This window comes from Neoarius graeffei, chromosome 5 (genome assembly GCF_027579695.1).
Source record: "Neoarius graeffei isolate fNeoGra1 chromosome 5, fNeoGra1.pri, whole genome shotgun sequence".
In the NCBI taxonomy this organism is placed as follows: Eukaryota; Metazoa; Chordata; class Actinopteri; order Siluriformes; family Ariidae; genus Neoarius; species Neoarius graeffei.
This window is the reverse complement of record NC_083573.1, coordinates 29,789,837-29,817,692: the sequence shown is the minus strand read 5'-3', so window position 1 is coordinate 29,817,692 and position 27,856 is coordinate 29,789,837. Positions and strand designations below refer to the sequence as shown.

At 41.4% G+C, this 27,856-nt stretch overlaps 1 protein-coding gene across 1 annotated transcript in view; it reads right to left on the bottom strand.

The window, feature by feature from the left end:
- The window catches only part of atp8b2 (ATPase phospholipid transporting 8B2), a 173,593-nt gene extending 146,778 nt beyond the window's left edge, over nt 1-26,815 (bottom strand). The window contains exons 1-2 of the mRNA XM_060921500.1: nt 26,604-26,815; nt 2,718-2,785 (exon numbers count right to left, since the gene is read on the bottom strand). Of these exons, the coding sequence (XP_060777483.1) occupies nt 2,718-2,748 (31 nt within the window). The 5' untranslated portion in view covers nt 2,749-2,785; nt 26,604-26,815. The remainder of the gene's footprint in view (nt 1-2,717; nt 2,786-26,603) is intronic.
- Nucleotides 26,816-27,856: the final 1,041 nt, after the last annotated feature.

Here is a 27,856-nt window from a genome sequence, read left to right as displayed (position 1 = left end):
ATTTCAGCTAATGTTTTAACGCAGTGTTGATTTTAACAAAGTTATTACATTTTTACAATATATTTAACATAACATCACGTTATTTCATGATATTTTCATGTAATAACGTGAAAACACCTTATCAAGAAATAACGTGAAAATATGGTTTAACGTCCTAGGCTAGGCTACTTCCATTAAAAGCAGACGGCCTAGCCTACTGTAGAACTTGGGTCGAGCAAAAACATGGCTGAATCCTGAATGACTCCTATTTGTATAAATAGGGGACTACATAGGCAGCAAAACGTAGTGTTTTTCCCTGCCATGGAAGTGCACTTGTATATTGAAGAGGAAGCAATTTGCATTACAGCCTTGAATGAGGATTCAAAATGGCGGCTCGGCTCAGTTTTCCCTTCCTCCTTCAGTATACAAGTGCGCTTCCATGTTTATGCAGGAGGGCTGATAGAAGTGGCGAAACATTTTACTTTTTATCGTTTCTTTCACAATTTGAATGCGTTGAAACAAAAAATTATGACAAACTAACGCCGCTTACACTAAAATATCGAGGGAAATTTGTAATAAAAACTTTACGGTCGGCAATTTCGACGCGGAAATTCTCGATCGGTGGTTACCGGAAACACACTTTTTTTTTTTGGCCTTACATGTATAGTTAGCTAAATAACGTTCTCCAACCTGATTTTTATCCTCTCAAAATCAGCATCACAACTATGCTACGTAGCACTGTTCATTCATTATAATTTCATTTCTTGATAGATAGTTAATCAGCTTTTACCTCTTTCCTCCCGTGTCTCCTTTCCTCACGACTCCTGGCTCCCTCGCTTCGCGCCTCTTAATTTTCCAAAACAACCAATCTCTGGCGTTATCTTGTGCTGCATTCGCCGCAGTCGGACATTGGAAATTCGCGCACGTAAATGTCAAATTGGCCGTAATTTTTCTTTGAATTCGTCGCTGCCAACTGGGGTGGCAGCAGGGGTGGCAAGGCTTTCTTTTAGGGTGGCATTTGCCACCCTGGTAGATCCGCCCATGGTTATTCACCCTCGAGCGCGCTGGAAACTGTTCCATTGGTATGTTCAGATCTAGTCGCGAGCTGAGGTTGCCAGATCTCTCTATAAAAAGGTGACTTTGCGGTCTGAATCTGTGGAATATTCGTAAGCGAGGACTGGCAACCAGCAGTGGGTTGCGCACCAGCTGATCAGAACTCCAATGGAAAAGAAGCACGTGTTAGTAACTGTTTATCTTGATTGGCTGTAACCTTGTAAGTGAAATGTTTGGCAACAATAACGTTGTAGCCTGCCTACCGCCCCCCCAAAAAAAAAAAACTCTTCGGATCTACACGATTCACACAAGTGACCTATTTTGGGATCAAAACGGCGAATTTCGCTGAAAGGTGACTAGTTTGCAGGTATGACTGTAGGTGTTTCTGTATTTTGACTATTTTCTACATTGTAGAACAATCCTGAAGACTATGATATAACATTTGGAACATATATGGAATTATGTGGTAAACAAAATATGTTTCATATTTTAGATTCTTTGAAGTAGCCACTTCGATGACTCTTTGCACACTATTGGTATTATCTTAACCAGCTTCATGAGGTCGTCACCTGGAATGCTTTTCAATTAACAAATGTGCTTCATCAAAAGTTAATTAGTACAATTTCTTGCCTTCTTAATGTATTTGAGATCAAACAGTAAATAAAAAAATACAGCATGTGTCTGTATAAATACAAAATGTGTCTCAGTCCTATTCCACAACTGTAGTCATCCATATTATGTCAAGAACCGTTCAACTAAGTAAAGAGAAACGACATCCATCATTACTTTAAGACATGAAATGATTTTTAATTAATACAAATTAAAAAAAAATAAGAAAAACCGTTGAATTAGATGATGTGTCCAAACTTTTGACTGGTACAGTATGTTATGATCAACTACAGGCACTGAATGGAGCGCCGAGTCAGAGATCAGAAGAAGAGAAAGGTAAAAGAATGACTGTAAAGACCAGTCATTTTCTACGGTTTCTTTACAGTCATTGAGGTAAACAGACACAGGTGTCTCTCTCTGTAGGGATTCTTTCCATGTTGTCAGACACTTTCTGTATAATAACATCATGAGTCTGTCAGTGGCGAAAACAAGTGGTTTACATTGATGTGGATGATTTACCCATGGGATTGTGTTGTATAGACATTTTGTGGTTGCTGGTTATTGTGTTCTAACTCAATACGGGACCGTTTTGAAACGTTTTTTGACCTAGTAACTATTTGGGCCCAAAGAGATATGAAAGAGCAGGCCAGGTTTAAAAATCCTGCAATTTTCCTTTAAAGAAAAACAATTTTGGACATTTGACCTCGCTGTCACCTTGGCTCTGTTTGGATCAATTCCAAAACCTGATCAGTTCATCTGCTGGTTACAATGATATTTCCATATAAATCCAGCAAACATTCAACAAATAGTTCTGGATATATTGCTCTAACGGGAATCTCGGACAGACACACAGATACACTGGTGGATGGACAGACGGATGGAACCATCATGGATGGTGATGAAAATGGGATATGAGTTCCTGACCATGAAGGTACATCTTTGTACATCTTTCCAATATTTAACTTCTTTTATCCTTTCTGTGTACCAAATTGAAAAACTATTTTTTTGTACATTCTGCTTTGGTACTTGTAACATAAATAAATCTCATTAAATGAAGCTATTTTTCATACAAGTACCTGGGGGAGGCCTCTTTCTGAATACTGCCATGACTCTGTTGATCTGCCGCTCTGTCCCATGGGAAAACCTAAAAAAAAAAAACACACACACACATACAGACAGAGAGAGAGAGAGAGAGAGAGAGAGAGAGAGAGAGAACACAAAACACACCGTCAACAGGATCTCAAGGATAAAACAGCGGACAAATGACTGCTCACTAAGGGAATATAGTGATATCTAATCCCCAGAGCTACAGCACAGTTTGGTCAGCGAAGTCTCAGTCTAAGCCACTGCTTAATGGGCTGACTCCCATTTCTTCAGACCATGACTTGAGAAAATGTGTGGCTTTTCATGCAATAAAAAAGAGAAATTACTTTAAACCGTGTGGCTTGATCCATTTATCTATGACATTTCATTATTGTTACAATGTGGATCCATTAAAGCTTTTCTTGCATTTATTAAAAGAAAATGCCTCAAATATACCTTACCATCAGATTAATGAAAACGATATGGATACAGAAAATTGTGTCATGTTCACAATTTTATAATAGGCATTCCAATTTTTCAAGCACTTATTTTTCAAGCGCAGAAAGTAAATACTCTAGAGCAGAGGTTCTCAACCTTTTCTGCTTTGAGACCCACCTATTCATACTTGTAACGAGTCGGGGACCATTAAAAAAGATCCCCAATTATTTTGGCTCATTATTAGAATCTAATAATCTATTGAAAAGTGTATTAATGGGATGCAACATCACTCCCTGTTACAGATGGGATCCCAGGAATTAAATAAATACAGTAAAAACAAACTGTTTTTAATGGTAGGTACTGTATTTAAAACTGTATGGATGAGCCAGAAGCCAACATAAACCCATGCATGCGGGTCATTCTCAGTCAAAAGGGATTAATGATCCAAAAGTGGAGTCTGGTCCATTAACACAAGAACTTATTGCCATGTTTGTGTTCAGCAAACAAGCAAGTTATTAAAACCACGAAGTACACTCAAAAGAAGTGGATATAGAAACCACTCAATGGAATTAGATTTTTCCTATGAGTTGGAAAATTATCCATCTGTTGAGTTCCCCGACATCTCAAACAACCTGGTGCTGCAGACATCATTCTACACAGACAAACAGATGAAAACCTGGAAGAGCGTGGAGGAGAACAACTTTTTATATGCAGCTGGATTTAAAGATCTGGGGATCAGGACACTACAAGATAGACGGTGGTAGACGGATCTAAGTGCAAGAAGAGTGTTTATTAGCAGGCGTGATATTTAAGTCAAGTTTATTTTTATAACGCTTTTAACCACAGACGTCATCGCAAAGCAACTTTACAGAGAATTAAAGACTTTAAACATGAGCTAATTTTATCTCTAATTTATCTCCAATGAAAAAGCCTGTGGTGACGGTGGCAGGGAACAATTCCCTCAGACAACATGAGGAAGAAACCTCAAGAGGAACCAGACTGAAAAAGGAACCCATCCTCATTTGAGTGATAACAGATAGCATGATTATAAATAACTCGCTTCTATAATTGTGTCCTATAGAGTCACAAAGTATAATTGTGTAACCAGGAAAATCATTATAGTTTTAACATGAAGTCCGTTTTGTTGAAGTTATAAACTGTTCATTGATGGAGACTTGAGTGCAAAACTGTTCATGACAACTGCAATCCTAAAGTTACGGGTCAGCCAAGATCAGATGGACCTTATAGGTTCCAAAATAACAAAAAACCCAAGGTTACCCAAAATGGTCAAAACTGTGATATTATGGGCTTGAACATATTGGGGTCCCATACCTAAAATTTCATGTAGCATTCTCTTTCCGTTTTGAAAATATACTTCATTTTATACATGCCCCATTCTGCTAGGTTGTTGACGTTACGGACACTACATTAAAAGATATAACGGGATAGATCCACTTAAAACACCTCAAAAGCAAATGTTGATGGGGCAACGAACTGTTATGCCATAAAGTGCCCTGTCGAATGTTACAATTGAGTATAGTTACATATATTTGCTGGGTCTTCTAGTTATGTGACACGTTATCAGGGACCCCGATATTAGACAGAGAAACACAAAATTTCACAACACTTTATTAAAGCTCCAATTATTGGGCTCACAAAACGTCACTTTATGCATAGTATCGTCTTATTATACTAGTTCCTTAATTAATTGACAGTTGGTTGTCCTTTCCATCAAAGATTACACGTATTTATCCTTATAGAAGCGCCCTCCCTATTTGACGCGCCTCCACGATTTTCAGAGCTAGAATAGAATTTACCAACCATTTTCTTCATTTAACAAACTTTAAATCCAACAAACCACAACAGAGACGTTCAATTTCACCGCTGATTTTTTTTTACCGGAAATCGCGTTAGTAAACATGGACAGTATAAAATACGGACATTCACTCTGCTGCGGATATCAATACGGGTGGAGACGTACCTTTTGTTTGCACCACTCTTGTACACGTTTACGGTGAACATTAAATGTTTTTGCAGCTAAGTGTTTGCCTTTCTGCTCTGCCAGTTCTATAACCTTTAACTTAAAACTAGCGGTGAAGGGTCGTTTTGAGGACGACATTTTGTTTTGTGAGCTCATAAACATCGACGATGACGTGAATTGTGACGTCACTACAAATAGTTTACTTACCAATGTTATCCTTATAAGCGAGCTGGACATTGTTTAATTGACTTTTTGGACATATAACTGTATTTTCATGTGTTTCAAAATAAATGTTTTAAATTCCGATGATTTTGTCATGTTCGATTTTTGTCATTTAAGGGTCAAAATTGACGCTCCCCCTTCATATTTTGCATCGCGCCCGGGCGCGTTTATTAGGATAAATACGGTAGCTTATATACTTGTTGAACAATGTTACACATAACGTTACGGACACTACACCCGTTACGGACACTACATATTGCAAATATATCTATTAATATAACAACTAAAGACGTATGAATATGTAACTAGAGCCCTACATGAGGCCAACAGGACCAATGCATGTCATAATCACCAAAAATGGTAAAAAATTCTGCAGCATTCTGTTACAGCAAGACCGTTACGGACACTACAGAAAACAACGGAAATGGCACGCAAAATCTTTGGCATGTGAATTTTGCAAACATATGCCCCCAGCAACAAGGTTTTTGTATCAAATCATATCACATACTACATAAAATGTCTGTATTTAATTTAAACTGTTTATTAAAATGCATTAAATAAGATTTCTCAGGCCATTTTCAACTTTGCAGTGACAAAGAAAACAAATTAGGTTCAGCACCCTCCATTGACAAAACTATTGTGAAAGATTTCATTTTTATCGGAATTCCGTGATTCAGCTGTCAATTTGTTCCTCAAAAATCTGCTGATTTACTAAAACAGTTAGTGTTTGACAAATTATTGCCAAGTTTAAGCAGCAATGATGCATTCTGGGGTATTAAATCAAATGAACATGCGTTACATGGTGAAAATGTGCAATATGAAGAGTTTGTCTGATAAAAAAAACTGAAACATGGATTCAGTGGTGGTAAATTATGATCTGGCTTTGAAACGTCATACATTGGCAATGATAGTCTACCATTACAACATATGAAATAGTTTAATAAACATAAATAGAAGGCTGTTACATAGTGTTACATGATCTCAAACAAGTAGGTACATCTGATTGTGGCTGACCCATTAGCAAGTCAACTGTAGTCCTCACCCATAAAAGCTGTAAGTGTCCAGAGCCATCTTACAAGTTTTTTTTTAACAAAAACAAAACACAAAGCAGAGTATTTAAACAGCATGATAAACATGGCTAAAAACAAACGTGACAGTGATCATGATAATGCTTTGCAAAGCCTCTGTGAAAACAGCTTCTGTTGGTTGCGCTCAAATCAGCGTCAGGTATTTCCTATAATGATTGGGTCCCAAATGCGCATGGCCAGTCGAGCTGCGCCAGACTCAAGTGCACAAAGGTGTGACACTCAAATGCTCACCACCTGTGTGACCACAACTTTTATATCGCTCACATGTATATCACCATCAAAATGCCTCATTTTCATCTATAACCCATCGCAAAGCACCGTGAGCTGTAGTGTGACCGCAGCTTAATGAGGCGGATGTGACGTCAGATGAGCGTCAACTTGATGAGACATGACAAATGAATGTCAACTTGAAAAAAATTTCGCGTCCCACTAGATGGTGCTTCGCGGCCCGCCCAGTGGTTGAGAAACACTGCTCTATGGTATCTGTCTTCATGTCATTTGATCATAGTGCTTCTACTTGTCTGTAGGTTGTCCTCTGAAGATGACCCTGAAAACCACAACACTCTCAACCTATCTCCAGTTTTATCAAAAGAGCTTACAAAAGGTACTGAACTGCTTTCAGCCCACACTTACAGAAAGCAGGGCGCCAAAATAAATAACGGATGCTTTACCTGATCAGAAAAAAAAACACTAAAAAACCTATGTCAGCCTTAAATCCTTTTTCCTCATATATTGCAGCGTATCCAATTCTTTCACTCACTCACTTTTATTTGCTTTGTTAACACTCTCACACACACTCACACACTCTCTTGATTGGCTCATGGTCCCACCAATCACTATGTAGGTGGACTTCATTTTTGTCTGAAATTGGGGATCTCTGAGCGAATGTATGATGAATGCAAATGACAATTCTACTGCTATAAAGCTATTTTTTCTCCCATTACTCATTAATAATCATGTTTTTTAACCACACCCAACTGCCAACATGAACCAGTATGAGGTCTGCAAGAAAGCAGCTGCAAAGTTCAACAGTCCCTGGCTAGAAATCCGTACAGAGACCACCACATTCACTATGAGGAAAAATAGCTGCCAAAAGCAAAGTGCTCGGCAAGGCAGCTGTCTTTCTGGACTGCCTGGAGGAAGACACTTATTCATGGAGGAATCCACTTTCCACTATCCATCATGGGAAAGTAAGTTTTGACTAGGTCAATATACAAGGCAGTAGATTTGACCACTTGCCCCTAGTGGAACCCCTCATGGCATTCCCGACCCACTATCCATCATGGGAAGGTAAGTTTTGACTAGGTCAGTATGCAAGGCAATGTATTTGACCACTTGCCCCTAGTGGAACCCCTCATGGCATTTCTGACCCACTGTCCATCACGGGAAGGTAAGCTTTGACCAAGTCAATATGCAAGGCAGTAGATTTAACCACTTGCCCCGAGTGGAACCCCTCATGGCATTTCCAACCCACTGCTCATCATGGGAAGGTAAGCTTTGACTAGGTAAATATGCAAGGCAGTAGATTTGACCACTTGCCCCTAATGGAAGTCCTCATGGCATTTCCAACCCACTATCCATCACGGGAAGGTAAGCTTTGACTAAGTAAATATGCGAGGCAGTGGATTTGACCACTTGCCCCTAGTGGAACCCCTCATGGCATTCTCGACCCACTATCCATCATGGGAAGGTAAGTTTTGACTAGGTCAGTATGCAAGGCAATGTATTTGACCACTTGCCCCTAGTGGAACCCCTCATGGCATTTCCGACCCACTGTCCATCACGGGAAGGTAAGCTTTGACCAAGTCAATATGCAAGGCAGTAGATTTAACCACTTGTCCCTAGTGGAACCCCTCATGGCATTTCCGACCCATTGTCCATCACAGGAAGGTAAGCTTTGACCAAGTCAATATGCAAGGCAGTAGATTTAACCACTTGCCCCTAGTGGAACCCCTCATGGCATTTCCAACCCTCTGTTCATCATGGGAAGGTAAGCTTTGACTAGGTAAATATGCAAGGCAGTAGATTTAACCACTTGCCCCTAATGGAAGTCCTCATGGCATTTCCAACCCACTATCCATCACGGGAAGGTAAGCTTTGACTAGGTAAATATGCGAGGCAGTAGATTTGATCACTTGCCCCTAGTGGAAGTCCTCGTGGCATTTCCGACCCACTATCCGTCACAGGAAGGTAAGCTTTGACTAGGTCAATATGCAAGGCAGTTGATTTGACCACTTGCCCCTACTGGAACCCCTTGTGGCATTCCCAACCCAGAAGTCTCCTCTCTCATGTGACAAAGTACTTGTTGTGTCTGTGAGGGCCCAGCGTACCTTGTCACTCTTCATGGTTAATCAGTCAGAACAGGAGGAATGAGAATGAGATGTTTGCTCAAGTCATCTAGCAGTCTAATAGGTCTTAAAGTACTGGCCACAGTCCTGACCACCCAGGGCAAAAACAAACCTTGTGAGTCCTAAGGGAGGTTAAGAATAATTCATTTTCTACACCACTCACCAATGAGCTGGAGCCAATCCTAGCTGACACTAGGCAAGAGATGTGGTACACCTTGGACAGGTTGCCAATCTATCAACTATAGACTGAGAACTCATTCGCACTCCCAAAGTGCCTCAAGAAAGCTAGCCTTCTGCTCCACTCACTCAGATGGAAATGAAGAGGAAGTGTACAACCTAGTACTGTACTCCACCTGCTGGAACAGGATGCTTGCAGCCCCAACCGGACACCAGACATACACCAGCTCTAGCAAGACATCAGTGTCACCCTATTCCAAAAAGGCTCCATTCCTGAGCTAGATCCAAAGGCCATGTTTCTAGGCCTAAAAATGGAGTGCATAAACCACACAAAGAGCAGAAGAGACACACACTCAAACAACCAATTATAGCCTTAGATGAGTCTCCCAAGCACACAACATTAACATTTATAAGAGGGGTAATGTTTCAGGCTGAGGGCAGAGCCAAACACTGTTTAACAGCAACATGTCAAAACACGTGTCTCTGCCAAATGTCTTACAGAATGTAATAATTTCTCTGCAACGAACCACTGCAACGAAGCAGTGGTGCTGCCAAAGATATGCCTTTTATTTATGGTTATTTTCTAGTTCCAGATACACAGTGGCTATAAAAAGTCTACACACCTCTGTCAAAATCACAAGTTTTTGTGAAAAGTCATTTTAGGATAAGAAGTTTTCCACTTTTAATGTGATATAGCAACCAACAAAATTCAAGTGAAAACAAATAGAAATGTTTTAGGAAAAATACAAGAAAAAACTAGAAAAGCACTCGCAGACCTCCGCCAAGAATCCTTTAAAAAAATTCCGGGATCCAGACGGTGATCCGGATCACTGCCAAAATTTAATGGATTGTTACTTGTGCCCAGTCACAGCTCTGGAAAAAATTTCAGAGCAATCCGTTCTTAACTTTTTCCGTAATGTTGCTAACAGACAAACCAACCAACAAACAAACAAACCAATGCTACCGAAAACATAACCTCCTTGGTGGAGGTAAAAATTGGGTAAGTTGCACAAGTGTGCATACTCTTTTATAATGGCCATGTGACTGTACTCAGAATTAACCAATACCATTTAAACTCATGTTTAAAAGTAACTATGATATGGGGGTGTCATGGCTCAGGTGGATAAGGCCCCATACCATGAATCCGGGGACCTGGGTTTGATTCCGGCCCGAGGTCATTTCCTGATCCCTCCCTGTCTCTCTCTCCTGCTCATTTCCTGTCTCTACACTGTCCTATCCAATAAAGGTGGAAAGAGCCCAAAAAAATCTTTAAAAAAAAAGTAATTATGATATACCTGTCAACAGAAAAGATATTGTTTGTCTGAGTGTTTAGTCTATGTCTAGTTCTTATCTAGAGTGTTTATATTGTTTGTTTTTTCAATTATTCTATTTTTATTTTTATTTATTGCATTGCCTGTTTGCACCGTGGGTCAGAGAGGACTGAAATTTCATCTGTGCTGTATGTCGAGCATGTATAGCATATTTGACAAAGTTGACTTGACTTGACTAACCTCCAAATAAAGATCAGCTGTTTCTATAGGATTTTCTTGACAATTTCTTTGTTTCATCGACTGCTGAAGCCATGATCTGCAAAGAGCTTACAAAGCATTTACAGGATCTCACTGCTGAAAGGTACAGATCAGGAGAGGGGTTTAAAAGAATTTCCAAAACCTTAGCTGTACCATAGCAGCATATTGGCTAACTTTTTTTGAGCACTCGCCAAGTTTGTGGCAAGTGCCTCTCAGCAATCACAAAACCTCTTGAACACTCGCCACATGTATCAGGCCCGTACATGACTTAATTGGGGGGGGGGTCCATTTTGACAACTGTTCATTCTTAAGTTCCATATAATTTAACTTCTTTATGTATTAACTAAATGAGTATTAGAACAGGGCGGCACGGTGGTGTAGTGGTTAGCGCTGTCGCCTCACAGCAAGAAGGTCCTGGGTTCGAGCCCCGGGGCCGGCGAGGGCCTTTCTGTGTGGAGTTTGCATGTTCTCCCCGTGTCCGCGTGGGTTTCCTCCGGGTGCTCCGGTTTCCCCCACAGTCCAAAGACATGCAGGTTAGGTTAACTGGTGACTCTAAATTGACCGTAGGTGTGAATGTGAGTGTGAATGGTTGTCTGTGTCTATGTGTCAGCCCTGTGATGACCTGGCGACTTGTCCAGGGTGTACCCCGCCTTTCGCCCGTAGTCAGCTGGGATAGGCTCCAGCTTGCCTGCGACCCTGTAGAAGGATAAAGCGGCTAGAGATAATGAGATGAGATGAGAGATGAGTATTAGAACAAACGAATAGCTCCATGAGATCCCTGGTGGGTTTTTTTGGAACATTTTTGTAAACCACCCCTGTCCTATATACAAACTCTTCTGAACCCCCACTTTGTACAGCCCTGATAAATATATACACATAATTGGAGATACCTGTTATAGTTCACATGCATATAAAAGCATCATCATTATTCAGGGCCCAATAATGGAGTTTACAGGCCCGCACAAAGCGGCGCAGGGCCCCTCCTACACTGTAAAAAGTGTCCGTAGAATTAACAGTGAATTTATGTAAAATCATGACATAAAAAAACTGCAAATACAAAAACAATGAAGCAGTGTGTAATTTACATCAATATACTGTAAAACTCCTAACCAAATACCATTGTTAATTTAACAGTAAGAATGTGTTGAATTGATCATATTTTTTTGTAGAATTTACAAATTGTTGTAGTTTAAACACAGACAAACTGTAATACTAAAACAGAATAAATTACATCATTGCCCTGTTAAAAAAAATTTTAAAAATGTCAGTAGAGGCTCTCCGGCACATTTCGTAAATCTCTAAATTAAATAAAATATCTGTCTAGTAGATCATTGCTTGTAACCATCATTTTGGAGCCACAAAAACCAATAATCGAGAACACTCGCAATTCATTCCTAGATGCTTTCAGCGAAACTTTAAGTCTTAACACAAATTAACAGTTATGCATTGATTATTGTACATTGAATACCTGTAAAATTTACATTTAGTTATCATTAATTGTACATGGAATCCCAGTGAAATGTACAAGTTATTCTGTAATGTTGTTTACATTTCACTGTATTTTTAACAAGATTGTGGCAGTGGGGGCCTGGTCAAGCGCCGGTCTGTGACAGGAGGGCGGAGTCAGGGAAGGTAAGTGGCAGAATCACGACACCTGAGGTCAATTAACCTGTGTTTGTGTGTGTCTTCCCAGTGACCGCGCCCTATTTAAGGAGGGAGAGCGTAGAGCAGAGGAGCTCATCCCCGAACAAGACGCCAGTCGTGTGTGTCTGTTTGATCTGAAAATTGTTAGACTGAAAAGTGTGGCAATAAAACCCCATTGCAGAACCTGATCTCTGTCCTGCCGTCCTCTGTGCTCCACCCACCCGTACAAACTGTTACAAGGATTATTCTGGCAACCACAGCTGCCAGTATTTTTCCGTAAAAACAACGGATTTTTTTTTTTACAGTGTAGAAAATTTCTGGATCCACCAGTGAGTCCATTTAAAAAGCTCTCTGATGCATAGACTCTGTACATTTCAATGTCATTTGATAGCACTGTGTTCATTCTAAATCATTTTTTTCATTCTCATTATCTCTAGCCGCTTTATCCTTCTACAGGGTATTACTCAAATATATTAACTGATAAAAACTGCTCAGGTTCTGCCTCCAACACTTGTTTTACACATCTTGACTTTTTTTTTCATCCAATGAGAATATATTTCCATTCATAATTTTGTTATTTCTCTCATCATTTTCTGTGTTGACTTACGCTTTTGTTTTGACAGGACTGACACACTGACCTTGGATGCTGAAAATCTTCAGGACAGGGGTCCAGATGGGATGATGTAATAAATAAATAAATAAATAAATAAATAATAATGGGGGTCTACCATGCTAAACTCATGCTTAAATCACGATTTATATACCTAATAACCTATATGTACCTCCCACGTAATAGCTGGGGTCCCAAAAAAGGATATTTGTGCACTCAATATGTTCACCACTTGTAGATAAACTTCATATCTTTGCGCTACCATGTAATATCCTCTCTCTCATATAAAAATGAAAAAAAGAGACCACTTTAAATGGTGACCAAGCAAATATAGTCATCCCTCAACACATGCACCATGCAAGATTTCACAACACACTCTCAGAGTAAGAGAGAAGCCAGCATTCACTCGAGTGACCTGAAAGCAACAGAAACAATTTACAGAGAGCAATAAGCAATGAACTGCATCGCAGTCATCACCATTCCTACACCCCAAAATTCCTCTGCTAGGAAAGAAGCACAGAGATGTACGCCAAAAAGCATTTAGAAAAATCTGATTTTTTTAAACAATATACTCTGGTCAGACCAAACAAAACTAGATCTGTTTGACAATTCATCTTAGAGAAAGAAAATGTCAAGCCATCTTGGCTTGCAGGTACGGTATGATCCCAAGGACACTATACCTCTGGAAACATTACTGGAGAATTACATGTGACTGAAGGCAAATATGAATGGAGTGATGTCCCGGGATATATTAGAGGTGTTGACTATGATACTGAATCTGCTGAGAAGATGGACACAGGTTCCCGCTCCAAGCCAAATGTCAAGTTCCCTGACTTTCACTGACGAAAAAGCTGAATTTCCATGACCTATAATGAACAGAAAAACAAGCTGCCTTTTTTCTATTAACTTTGTTTTTTCGGTACAAAAATTACTTTTCACTGCCTAAACCTAGTGAAATACTGCATGGAAAATGTTTCCATTTCACCAAAATGGCAACTCAAATTTAAACTACACTACAAACAAAATTCCCTGCTATTCCATGACTTAAGCGAAAATATGATCAAATCCCCTGCCTTTCCATGTCTGGAATAGACTTTTTAAAATTCAATGATGTTCCGGAAATTCCATGACTCGTGGGAACCCTGTGGACATTTCAACAAGACACCGAATCCAAAATAACTCAAGAAGGCCTTACATGGCCTAGCCAATCTCCACTGAAAATGTATGAAGGTTTTTAAAATTGCAAGTCCATTAGAAAGACCCTCATAACCTGGGGAAAGGGAAGACAATTTGGCAAGAGGAATGCACCAACGGTGAACAACAGTGCTACAAAAAGCTAATTACTCCTTACTATAGACATCTCGAAGCTGTAATTACCAACAAGAGCATTGCAGCAAAGTACTACTGTTGTTTTATTGTTGTATCCGAATGCTTTTTTCCATTAACTTTTTTTTTACACATATTTATTGATGTTCATGTGTACATTTTTGGTTCATATATACTGTACAAGTACGACATCAAAAGATTACAGTATTTGTGTAAATTATATGCACTAGAAGTTTATTACATAGCAAAAACAAGTATCTGAATACTTATTTCCAGTGTTGTAATCAAGTCACTAATCTTCGAGTCAGAGTCCAGTCTCGAGTGCCCAGTGTTCAAGTCATTAAAGAAAATTGAGTCGAGTCCGAGAACAAGACTCCAAAAGCACCATTTGACGGTGGCTGTTGCTGCCTTTATGTGAAACCGTGTTGGACTAACGTTACTGCTCGACTGCCCCATTTTAGTTAACAGGCTACAGATAAAAAGCTTGTTCATCGCTCAGCAAGCCCCGCCCACTATCAACAGGGCAAATAACATGAGAGAGAGTTAACACTAGCTAGTTCATCACTCAGCAAGCAAGTCCCGCAATCAACAGGGCAATGGACATAGCGTGTCACTTCCTTCCCTGGGTGTAGTCTTGCCAAATGACAATTGAAGTTCGAGGTTGTCCCCATCATCTTCTCAATAGTTCTTCTACATATGGAACACACAGCAGTGCATTTTTTCCCACTGCACGAGAAGTCTGTATCAGCAAAGTGGACAATCCTAGGGGCTTCTCTCCAGGCGTTTTAGCGCCATTAACGTTAGTTTGTTCCTGAACATGACATATGAACAGGTGAATGTGCATCTTGCACAAAATTAGTATACAAATTAAGGTAGATATAAATACCTTACATCAAATTATTATGGCATGTTACAAAAAATAAATAAAAAATTCCGAGTCCGAGTCTCTAATTTACGAGTCCGAATGCAGTTAATGCACGAGTCCGAGTCCGAGTCCAAGTCCGAGACATCAGTGCTCAAGTCCAAGACAAGTCCTTAAAATTAGGGCACGAGTCGGACTCGAGTACTACAAGCCTGCTTATTTCCCCTCACTGTATGTGCACCTTGAACAAGACTTTCAGGATTTTGATGGATGTCACTCGCTTCATGCATTAATGTGACTGGTTCAATTTGATCACCTTGAACAATGCGTAGCATCTTATCCCCCTCAAAGAAAATTTCTCATGTTTGCATTTCAAGGCCATTATGTCAAACGACACTCCAAGGTTCTAAAGCCAAGTGTTTAAGTATTCAGTGTTTTTTCCAATCGCTTGCATCAGTGGAAACTTGAAAGGAAAATGGAAATGTGATGGCAAGGCAAGGACAAATTCATGATCTTTAATGCAATGCACAAATGGCTACGTGATCAGGATTCGAAGAAGTTAATCTCGAATGTACATTTTAGAAAACAGGCTATTTTGCTTAGAATAACTCAAAAATCAACACAATGGTCAGGACGTCACTGACTAACAAGTTCATCATGTATAATGCGATATACAGGCATGTGTTGAATTGGAGTCGTTTCAGCTCAGTGTTTTATTTTAGAAAGCAACAGTGGCTTGATGGTGAACAGTGACAAACGGTGGTGAACGTGAATGACTATGTACCGCATGTTCCTCTTTCTCAGTGACAGACACAGATACAGTGGGGCAAAAAAGTATTTAGTCAGCCACCAATTGTGCAAGTTCTCCCACTTAAAAATATGAGAGAGGCCTGTAATTTTCATCATAGGTACACTTCAACTCTGAGAGACAGAATGGGGGGAAAGAATCCAGGAAATCACATTGTAGGATTTTTAATGAATTAATTGGTAAATTCCTCGGTAAAATAAGTATTTGGTCACCTACAAACAAGCAAGATTTCTGGCTCTCACACACCTGTAACAACTTCTTTAATAGGCTCCTCTGTCCTCCACTCGTTACCTGTATTAATGGCACCTGTTTGAACTCGTTATCAGTATAAAAGACACCTGTCCACAACCTCAAACAGTCACACTCCAAACTCCACTATGGCCAAGACCAAAGAGCTGTCAAAGGACACCAGAAACAAAATTGTAGACCTGCACCAGGCTGGGAAGACTGAATCTGCAATAGGTAAGCAGCTTGGTGTGAAGAAATCAACTGTGGGAGCAATTATTAGAAAATGGAAGACATACAAGACCACTGATAATCTCCCTCGATCTGGGGCTTCACGCAAGATCTCACCCCATGGGGTCAAAATGATCACAAGAACGGTGAGCAAAAATCCCAGAACCACACGGGGGGACCTAGTGAATGACCTGCAGAGAGCTGGGACCAAAGTAACAAAGGCTACCATCAGTAACACACTACGCCGCCAGGGACTCAAATCCTGCAGTGCCAGACGTGTCCCCCTGCTTAAGCCAGTACATGTCCAGGCCCGTCTGAAGTTTGCTAGAGAGCATTTGGATGATCCAGAAGAGGATTGGGAGAATGTCATATGGTCAGATGAAACCAAAATAGAACTTTTTGGTAAAAACTCAACTTGTCGTGTTTGGAGGAGAAAGAATGCTGAGTTGCATCCAAAGAACACCATACCTACTGTGAAGCATGGGGGTGGAAACATCATGCTTTGGGGCTGTTTTTCTGCAAAGGGACCAGGACGACTGATCCGTGTAAAGGAGAGAATGAATGGGGCCATGTATCGTGAGATTTTGAGTGAAAACCTCCTTCCATCAGCAAGGGCATTGAAGATGAAACGTGGCTGGGTCTTTCAGCATGACAATGATCCCAAACACACCGCCCGGGCAACGAAGGAGTGGCTTCGTAAGAAGCATTTCAAGGTCCTGGAGTGGCCTAGCCAGTCTCCAGATCTCAACCCCATAGAAAATCTCAACCCCATAGAAAATCCAACTCTCATAGTTGAAGTGACAGCCCCAAAACATCACTGCTCTAGAGGAGATCTGCATGGAGGAATGGGCCAAAATACCAGCAACAGTGTGTGAAAACCTTGTGAAGACTTACAGAAAACGTTTGACCTCTGTCACTGCCAACAAAGGGTATATAACAAAGTATTGAGATGAACTTTTGTTATTGACCAAATACTTATTTTCCACCATAATTTGCAAATAAATTCTTTAAAAATCAGACAATGTGATTTTCTGGATTTTTTTTTCTCATTCTGTCTCTCATAGTTGAAGTGTACCTATGATGAAAATTACAGGCCTCTCTCATCTTTTTAAGTGGGAGAACTTGCACAATTGGTGACTGACTAAATACTTTTTTGCCCCACTGTATTAATGTCATTGTGATCAACATCATAAATATTAGGGAAAGCAAAAGCAAATGACCTTCTAACTCAATTCTCTACATTTAAACTGTGTTTTAGTTAGTTACTTGCATCACTCTATTTGCTAATTCTCTATCTCATCATTCTAGCTGATTAATACCTCTCTTTCTTTTCAAAAGGTCAAAATAAGAACCAAGCATCAGACCAGAAGCCTTATAAATGACATTTGCTACAGGAAATTAAACAAAACTCTTCTGTCCCCATTTCTTTTTCCATTTATGAATACACATATCATTTCATACAGCCAACCGTTTCCTACTTTACACATTTGCTTGTTCTCTAAGCAATGCTGAACAAGCATTTTTTTTGGCCGAGAGTCAAAATTCTTTCACTCATGAAGGAATGTCAAAGCCCAGCTTAAGTCAAATGTTCAATTACCCTGACAAATGGCTTTTCAATACTCAAAGTTGTTGTAGTTTCAAGGACATATACGCTGACCGGCCACTTTAATAGGAACACCTGTACGTCTGCTCATCGGTGCAGTCAGTGATTTTGGCTGTTTACGCCAGACAGGCTGATATGAGTATTTCAGAAACTGCTGATCTCCTGGGATTTTCACACACAGCAGTATGTATGTAGAACAGTGTGAAAACAAACAAACAAAAAAAAATCAATGAGTGGAAGTTCTGCAGGCAGAAATGCCTTGTTGATTGGAACGGTCAGAGGAGACTGGGAAGGCTGGTTCGAGATGACAGGAAGTCACAAACCAGCCCATGATGCCGGAGTCTGTCGCTGAAACTCACACTGTTTCCCTCCTGTTCTTATGTTTAATGAGAGCATTACATCCAGTGTTTCCCCGACCATTACACTGGAAACACACGCACACATTTTAAGGTCCGGGAAACAAAACAAAACAACAACAAAAAAAAACAGGAGTGCAGTTCTCTTGTAAAAATTGTTCTAATTATCATTCTAAAATAAATGTGAAGACTTAAATATGACTCCTTTAACTGTTTGTTCAGGTCCAAGTGCTTTGTAATAGGAGCCACTGGGAGGGGTCCTGCAGGTGACCATCCTCATCCAGCAACACTCCCCCCCCAACCAGTAAACGTAGGGGAAACACGGACATTGTCAAGATTTTTTAATTATTTAGCTTTGACATAGCGAGAGAGATAGATAGACAGATAGATCTGTATGTATACGGTGGTGTAGTGGTTAGCACTGTTGCCTCACAGCAAGAAGGTCCTGGGTTCAAGCCCAGCAGCCGGCAAGGGCCTTTCTGTGGGGAGTTTGCATGTTCTCCCGGTGTCTGCGTGGGTTTTCTCCGGGTGCTCCGGTTTCCCCCAGAGACATGCAGGTTAGGCTAATTGGTGACTCTAAATTGACCGTAGGTGTGAATGGTTGTTTGTCTCCATGTGTCAGCCCTGCAATAACCTGGTGACTTGTCCAGCAGGGTGTACCCCACCTCTCGCCCATAGTCAGCTGGGATAGGCTCCAGCTTGCCTGTGACCCTGTAGAACAGGATAAGTGGCTACAGGTAATGGATATATATATACAGTGGTGCTTGAAAGTTTGTGAACCCTTCAGAATTTTTTATATTTCTGCATAAATATGACCTAAAACATCATCAGATTTTCACACAAGTCCTAAAAGTAGATAAAGAGAACCCAGTTAAACAAATGAGACAAAAATATTATACTTGGTCATTTATTTATTTATTGAGGGAAATGATCCAATATTACATATCTGTGAGTGGCAAAAGTTTGTGAACCTTTGCTTTCAGTACCTGGTGTGACTCCCTTGTGCAGCAATAACTGCAAGTAAACATTTGCGGTAACTGTTGATCAGTCCTGCACACCAGCTTGGAGGAATTTTAGCCCGCTGCTCCATACAGAACAGCTTCAACTCTGGGATGTTGGTGGGTTTCCTCACATGAACTGCTCGCTTCAGGTCCTTCCACAACATTTCCACTGGATTAAGGTTTGACTTGGCCATTCCAAAACATTAACTTTATTCTTCTTTAACCATTCTTTGGTAGAAATGACTTGTGTGCTTGGGGTCATTGTCTTGCTGCATGACCCACCTTCTCTTGAGATTCAGTTCATGGACAGATGTCCTGATATTTTCCATTAGAATTCGCTGGTATAATTCAGAATTCATTGTTCCATCAATGATGGCAAGCCGTCCTGGTCCAGATGCAGCAAAACAGGCCCAAACCATGATACTACCACCACCATGTTTCACAGATGGGATAAGGTTCTTATGCTGGAATGCAGTGTTTTCCTTTCCCCAAATATAACGCTTCTCATTTAAACCAAAAAGTTCTATTTTGGTCTCATCCATCCACAAACATTTTTCCAATAGCCTTCTGGCTTGTCCACGTGATCTTTAGCAAACTGCAGATGAGCAGCAATGTTCTTTTTGGAGAGCAGTGGCTTTCTCCTTGCAACCCTGCCATGCACGCCATTGTTGTTCAGTGTTCTCCTGATGGTGGACTCATGAACATTAACATTAGCCAATGTGAGAGAGGCCTTCAGTTGCTTAGAAGTTACCCTGGGGTTCTTTGTGACCTCGCCGACTCTTACCCGACTTGCTCTTGGAGTGATCTTTGTGGGTCACCCACTCCTGGGGAGGGTAACAATGGTCTTGAATTTCCTCCATTTGTACACAACCTGTCTGACTGTGGCTTGGTGGAATCCAAACTCTTTAGAGATGGTTTTGTAACCTTTTCCAGCCTGATGAGCATCAACAATGCTTTTTCTGAGGTCCTCAGAAATCTCCTTTGTTTGTGCCATGATGCACTTCCACAAACGTGTGTTGTGAAGATCAGACTTTGATAGATCCCTGTTCTTTAAATAAAACAGGGTGCCCACTCACACCTGATTGTCATCCCATTGATTATAAAAACACCTGACTAATTTCACCTTCAAATTAACTGCTAATCCTAGAGGTTCACATACTTTTGCCACTCACAGATATGTAATATTGGATCATTTTCCTAAATAAATAAATGACCGAGTATAATACTTGTGTCTCATTTTTTTAACTGGGTTCTCTTTATCTACTTTTAGGACTTGCGTGAAAACCTGATGATGTTTTAGGTCATATTTATGCAGAAATATAGAAAATTCTAAAGGGTTCACAAACTTTCAAGCACCACTGTATATATATATAATATATATATATATATATATATATGTGTGTGTGTGTGTGTGTGTGTGTGTCAGTCCACCAGATTTTCATACCAGATGCTCAGATTATGGATTTTGAGTTATACCTGGGGCGGGAGGTGTAGTGGTGTAGTGGTTAGCGCTGTCGCCTCACAGCAAGAAGGTCCTGGGTTCGAGCCCCGGGGCTGGCGAGGGCCTTTCTGTGTGGAGTTTGCATGTTCTCCCCGTGTCCGCGTGGGTTTCCTCCGGGTGCTCCGGTTTCCCCCACAGTCCAAAGACATGCAGGTTAGGTTAACTGGTGACTCTAAATTGACCGTAGGTGTGAGTGTGAGTGTGAATGGTTGTCTGTGTCTATGTGTCAGCCCTGTGATGACCTGGCGACTTGTCCAGGGTGTACCCCGCCTTTCGCCCGTAGTCAGCTGGGATAGGCTCCAGCTTGCCTGCGACCCTGTAGAAGGATAAAGCGGCTAGAGATAATGAGATGAGTTATACCTGCTGCATTAAACTACCAAGCCTCCGTATGCAGGAAATACAAACCAGAGTGAAACTGGACCGAGGGAAGTTACTGTAAATCTGACATGAACTCATGTAGCACACAACCCAAAATGGTCCATTTTCCAGGCACTGACTACAGATGATACAGAACCTTGTGACTCCATCAGGAGACAATCGCAACTGCAGCTTATTGGTGAATTTCCCAGATTTGCTGAGCAACAGACCGCAAAATGCTGCTCAGAAGGTCAAGAAAACACATATTTAACTATTAGCGCTGCCAAGCGAATGCTGCGCGAAAACTGCGCTAGCATGATCGACTTTGATTTCTACAACAAATCAAAATGCCATTTGTTGATTTTTATGGCAGAAGGAAGATCTATACTTGTCTCAGTCATGGATGATGTTAAAAGTGGCAAATGTATCCTGTAGGGGCGTTACTGAGATGAGTATTACTGGATTACCCAGTGAAAATTATGCAAAATATTGCGCGTTTTTCAACGCATTCTGTAAACACAGCATCTGGTACAAAAATCCTGTGGTGCCACACATATGTATATACATTATGGCTGGGAAACCTCTACAGCTTGTGCCAAGTACAGTGGCACCATTGTACCTAATCTGCGTGTCTTTGAACCATGGAGGAAACCCATGCAGACAAGAGGAGAACATGCAAACTCCATGCAGAAAGGCCCCCATGGGCCGTGAGATTCGAACCCGGAACCTTCCTGCTGTGAGGCGATAGTGCTAATCACTGCACCACCACGCCACCCGTCAAGATGTTATCATGCTGCCATATGATTGGCTGTTTGCATGATGGAGCAGGGGGACAGGTGTTCCATGAAGACAACTGGTCCATGAAGATAAAAATAAATCATAACATTTAAAAAAAAGTCCCTAGCCAATATTGTAAGGTTACAAGGATTATATCAAGGGTGTTAGACATACGATTGCTGGGTTTCAGTCATGTGACTTTCCTTAACGGTTTTACTGGAAGTGAAATAGCTGGTGGTCTAAAGGCTGCCATAGTGCAAGCAACTAACGATAACTTAGATGCTCGTAATCTAGAAGCTACTGCTCGCTTTACAGGGTAGTCACACTATAGGCGGAATGAGCCGGAATGCCGTCGGAATGAAAATTCTTCATACATTCCGGGATATTCGAAGTGCATTCTAAAAATTCTGACTGCATTCTGAGTGCATTCCAAACATTCCGGCCCATTCTTGTGGCCAACCCGAATGTTTTGCTCATGCTCAAAACATTCGAGGTGCATTCGAAGAGGAGAAATATTGAATGACATTCGAAGTGTATTCTAACTGCATTCTGACTGTATTCTAAATATTCTTATGGCATTCCAGCAGCATTCGAAACATTCTGGTCGCGTTCGAGGGAAAAATCGAAATGGCAAGCCACTTCAAATCCTGCCAGAATGTCCCGAATGTGCCTCGAATGAGCCGGAATGCCATGGGAATTAAAATTCTTCGTATATTCCGGGATATTCAAAGTATAGTCTAAGTATTCGAGCTGCATTCTCTTTGAATTCTTAGACGTTCAAAACATATTCGGCGGCTATTCCGGGAGCGTTCTGACTGCATTTGAGGTGAATTCGTACAGCATTCGAGGCACCTTCCGACCAGACTTCAGGTGGTATTCGGGCAGCAATCGAACCGCACTCGTACGGCATTCGAAGTGCATTCTTAATATTCTTACTGCATTTTAACAGCATTCTAGGTATTCCTACTGTGTTCCAACTATATCTGAACTGCATTCGAAAGCTAATACACCTGGAATGTGCAAGAATCATTTGAGGTGGGTTCGAAGCACATTCTAAGTATATGAACAGCATTCTTACAAAACTGTAAGAATGTTGGTCGGTTTGAAATTCCCACCCGAATGTGGCACGAATTTTGAAAAATTTTTCATTCCGGCTGGTTCTGCTTGATTCCTGCTAATTCGGAATAAGTGTGATGGGGGCCTTAGATCTATTCAGAAGATTGCTATGTGCAATGGAATCGACCCCTACAGTCTGAGAAAGAAGGATTTTGTAATACAATCTCGAAAACTACCCTTCAGTCGAGTTCCCTGACATCTCGAACTGTCTGGTGTTGCAGACGTCCTTCTACACCACAAAACAGATGAACGTGTGGAGGCTTACAACTTTTTTGTATGTGGCTGGGTAAAGGACCTCGGTATCAAGTCGCTGCTGAATGAATCCTGTGTTGGTTTTGCCCGTGTAAGTATGTTTTTTTTTTTTTTTTAAAGCTACAATGAAGGGCTGCAAGTTGAAGTGTAAACAAACAACAGTTGCCTTGATTCTCACTTGTGTTGGCTCTTATCTCTCAGGGAAATCATTCACAAAGATCATCAGAAACCCCATTAAAGACCTGGATCTTCGTTAAACAAGACAGAGAAGTGATCACGGCGCATTGTAACTGTACGGCTGGGTAAGAATTTTGTCGCGACCTTCATGCATATGGACTTTGTGAGGAGAAAACAAAGAAACAGCTGGGGACTTTAGCGCTTTGTGACTTAAAAAAGTACCATAAAGTAACGACACATCGCAAGAAAAGTACTTGGGAAACGCTAAGGACGTAGCTGAGAAGGATATACAACCCCTTCACGAAGTGATCACTGCAAACTCGAGCATCCTTTGACTCAACAAGTTAGATTTCAGTGAGCGGTTCAAAAGCCACCTTTCTCGACGTCTTTTTGTGAAATCCTGTGTTCATTCACCCTTTATTATTAGTTCACAGCAAACCCTGAAGAAACTTTTATCAGTTTCATGGTTTGAGCGATTCGAACAACCTAAAATAATGCAAACGTAAGGCATTTTTCATGCAAGCAATGCACCTTCGTATAGGTAATCGTATGGGGCCGAGTAAAATTAAGGATTAACTTCATGAGTGATTTAGAAGTTTTGAAAATTGCAAAACTTCGAAATCACGAGTAAGATTGATCCTTAATTTTACGAGGAACCATACGATTACTTGTTTATAATATATAGGGCCAAATTCATACTTCAGAAGCCATTCAAGTTCACAACATTTGTCATTCACGTTTTCTGAACCAATCAGGGCGCAAGACTATCTTGCACGTTTGAATCAGTTTCTAAAGAGTCTTTCATCATGACACAGCGACACAACACAAGGATTTTGGACAGGATTTTAACATCTTTCAGGATTGATCCCGGATATTTCTCTTGTCTCAGATGCTGATCCAATGTTGCCTGCATTACTTTAAGAGAGTCTGGTTCGTAGTTTTCCCCATTTTCTTTCCTCACTTCTGCATAAAACTGACATAGCGCCTTGTCTAACTCACAACCAGAGGCGATTCTAGAGTCTGTTGTGGCCCCAAGCAAAAATTTCCAGGGGGCTCTTCTGACCAGTGTTCAATACCAATATGTTATAAATAATCTGACACCAACGAAAAATGTATGAAACCAAAGTTTTTTAAATTCCAAATGTGAAAATACAATGGTAAAGAACAATAAAAACAATAAAAAACAAAATAAATAAGCCCTTGGGCCCCGACCCTCGGTGGGCCCCTGGGCCAAAGGGCCCCAAGCAGTTGCCTGCCTTGCCTGTTCACAAGCTGCGTGTCTGCTCACAGCATTCATATGCCACTTGAGAGTCATTTATTTGTCTTTCTGCGGCCCATTTCTTAAACACGGAAAGCCAAAAATTCGTACTTTTTTTTGCTATTTTCATTTTCGCTTGCAGCTTTCAATTGGTTTATTATTTCTTCGTCAAATATAGCGAAACGCGGCATTGCCGAGTCAACAGAGTCAGCCATTTTGTTAACAAAATTTGCTAATTTTTGTACCTGTAACCAAGCAACGAACTAGCCAATGGCATTTCAGACATACGGCCCTCCTTGATCGACCAATCAGAATTGAGTAATTTGGCCCTATGTATGATATTATAATCCGTACAAATGCTTTGTCAAGTAAGCTTTGGTAGAGTAGACCACCAGCTAAAGTTCATCTCATCTCATCTCAACTCATTATCTGTAGCCGCTTTATCCTGTTCTACAGGGTCGCAGGCAAGCTGGAGCCTATCCCAGCTGACTACGGGCGAAAGGCGGGGTACACCCTGGACAAGTCGCCAGGTCGTCACAGGGCTGACACATAGACACAGACAACCATTCACACTCACATTCACACCTACGGTCAATTTAGCCCATGTTTACATTAGACCGTATCAGCGGATCATCAGATTAACGTTTTTAAAACGATTAGTGTGCACACAGCAACACCAATACACGATTCGCGTGCACACAACAATACCAATACGCGGATACGCTCGGCTCCGCAGGCATCCTGCGCTCCAAATCACTCCGCCCTGAACAGCGAGTGCCCTCTGGAGGGTGCGCACTCCGGCCCTGCGCAGCTCACACAGCGCGCGAGTGAATCACACTAGCAGTGTTTTCGGGACTGAGCCGCTGTGTGTGTGCTCCCAGCGCATATCACTTAACACTTGCAAGTGGAAGGATGGCAAGCCTAAAGACAATCATAAGTACACAATGGGCAGTATTTGCATCAGTATTTGCAGTATTTTCATACTTTTATACTCTTTAGTGAAAGGTGATACAAGGCGGAAGTCCGCGCCGTTTTTCAGCAGTCGCGTCACATGACCAACGCCAGCGAATCAGGAAGGTGGATGTCACAGTGACGTTGTCCAATGACGACGCCAGCTAGAGCTCAGCACAGCGTATTCGCGTATCTCAATGTTTACACAGCACCGGATCAGACACGATCTGGATTGAATACGTGGACCCTGGCGGATTCCTGTTTCCCGGCGTTTCCAGGTGGTTTAATGTAAACGGACAGTGCATCCGCGAAGAAAACGAGACAGATACGGTCTAATGTAAACGTTAACTTAGAGTCACCAGTTAACCTAACCTGCATGTCTTTGGACTGTGGGGGAAACCGGAGCACCCGGAGGAAACCCACGCGGACACGGGGAGAACATGCAAGCCCCACACAGAAAGGCCCTCGCCGGCCACGGGGCTCGAACCCAGGACCTTCTTGCTGTGAGGCGACAGCGCTAACCACTACACCACCGTGCCGCCCCCAGCTAAAGTTTTGAATAGCTAATGAGGCGGATGTGACGTCACGTGAAACCCAGCAGTGCAGATATGAGTTAAATACCAAAGCCAGAATGTGGTGTGTTGGATAAAGAAAGAAAGAAAGAAAGAAATCGTACTATTGCCTGAATGGACCACATTTCTCCTGCTGTTTCTGTTCAGTCGTGTGTTGGGTGCGCATTAGAAAAATCCTGCTAAGTTGAATAAGCATTAGAGCTGCTTAGTAATGAGATTAGTCAGGATGGAGAGCATTATTAAATAACTACATTACAGGAGTTCCTTTATGAACTAAACAAATGCAATATTAATTCATACTATAACTCATATTACATTTGCTTTAGATACAAACCCAGATATCTAACAACCGCCTGGGTTTTATTTTTCCTCAGGTTTTAACAGTTTTCCTCAGAGAGGTTAGCAGCTTCTCAAATGTTTAACGGTAAAGTATTTGTTTGAACAAGTAACGGACGGATAACGGATTTACCTTGTCAGGTCCCCCCTCTCTCTCTCTCTCTCTCTCTCTTTTCTTTCTTTCCTTTATTTTCGTTTTCTAGGCATTCATGCCGTGTCAGGACATCTTCACTCCTGTCAGAGCGCCATCCCGGTATTTTAGCGGCTTCTCGTTGACTTTAAACCCGAACACTTTAACACTAGCATGCTATTCCCCCTGAAGGCTCGCGCGCGTCGCGAGCCGCAGGTAAGACAGTCGTTCAAAAGCTGACACGCGCACAGTGAGTGGAGGCTGCGGGAGAGGGCGTGGCTTCAATGTCGAACGCCCCCCCGGACACATGTGCCGCTTATTTACATATACAAATAAAGCAGGAAATAAACTATTTTATTTATTTATTACAGTAAACTGGTTTTAAATGGCTAGATGAATCAGTAACACTGTGATTGAATGTCTATATGATAGTCACCTTCTAAAGTACTGCACATTTACTATTTTACTAATTTATAAATGTGCAGTACTTTATAAGGTGACTCTCTATGCAATTCTTTTATAAGGTGCAATACCTCACTCCATAATGTGAAACGCAACACATTCACCTCAGGACTGTGCACCTTACACACAACACATAGACTACACCTCAGGACTGTGCACCTTACACACAGCACATACACCTCAGGACTGTGCACCTTACACACAACACATTCACCTCAGGACTGTGCACCTTACACACAACACATACACCTCAGGACTGTGCACCTTACACACAACACATACACCTCAGGACTGTGCACCTTACACACAGCACATTCACCTCAGGACTGTGCACCTTACACACAGCACATACACCTCAGGACTGTGCACCTTACACACAATACATACATCTCAGGACTGTGCACCTTACACACAGCACATACACCTCAGGACTGTGCACCTTACACACAGCACATACACCTCAGGACTGTGCACCTTACACACAACACATACACCTCAGGACTGTGCACCTTACACACAATACATACACCTCAGGACTGTGCACCTTACACGCAGCACATACACCTCAGGACTGTGCACCTTACACGCAGCACATACACCTCAGGACTGTGCACCTTACACGCAGCACATACACCTCAGGACTGTGCACCTTACACACAGCACATACACCTCAGGACTGTGCACCTTACACATAACACATACACCTCAGGACTGTGCACCTTACACACAACACATTCACCTCAGGACTGTGCACCTTACACACAACACATACACCTCAGGACTGTGCACCTTAC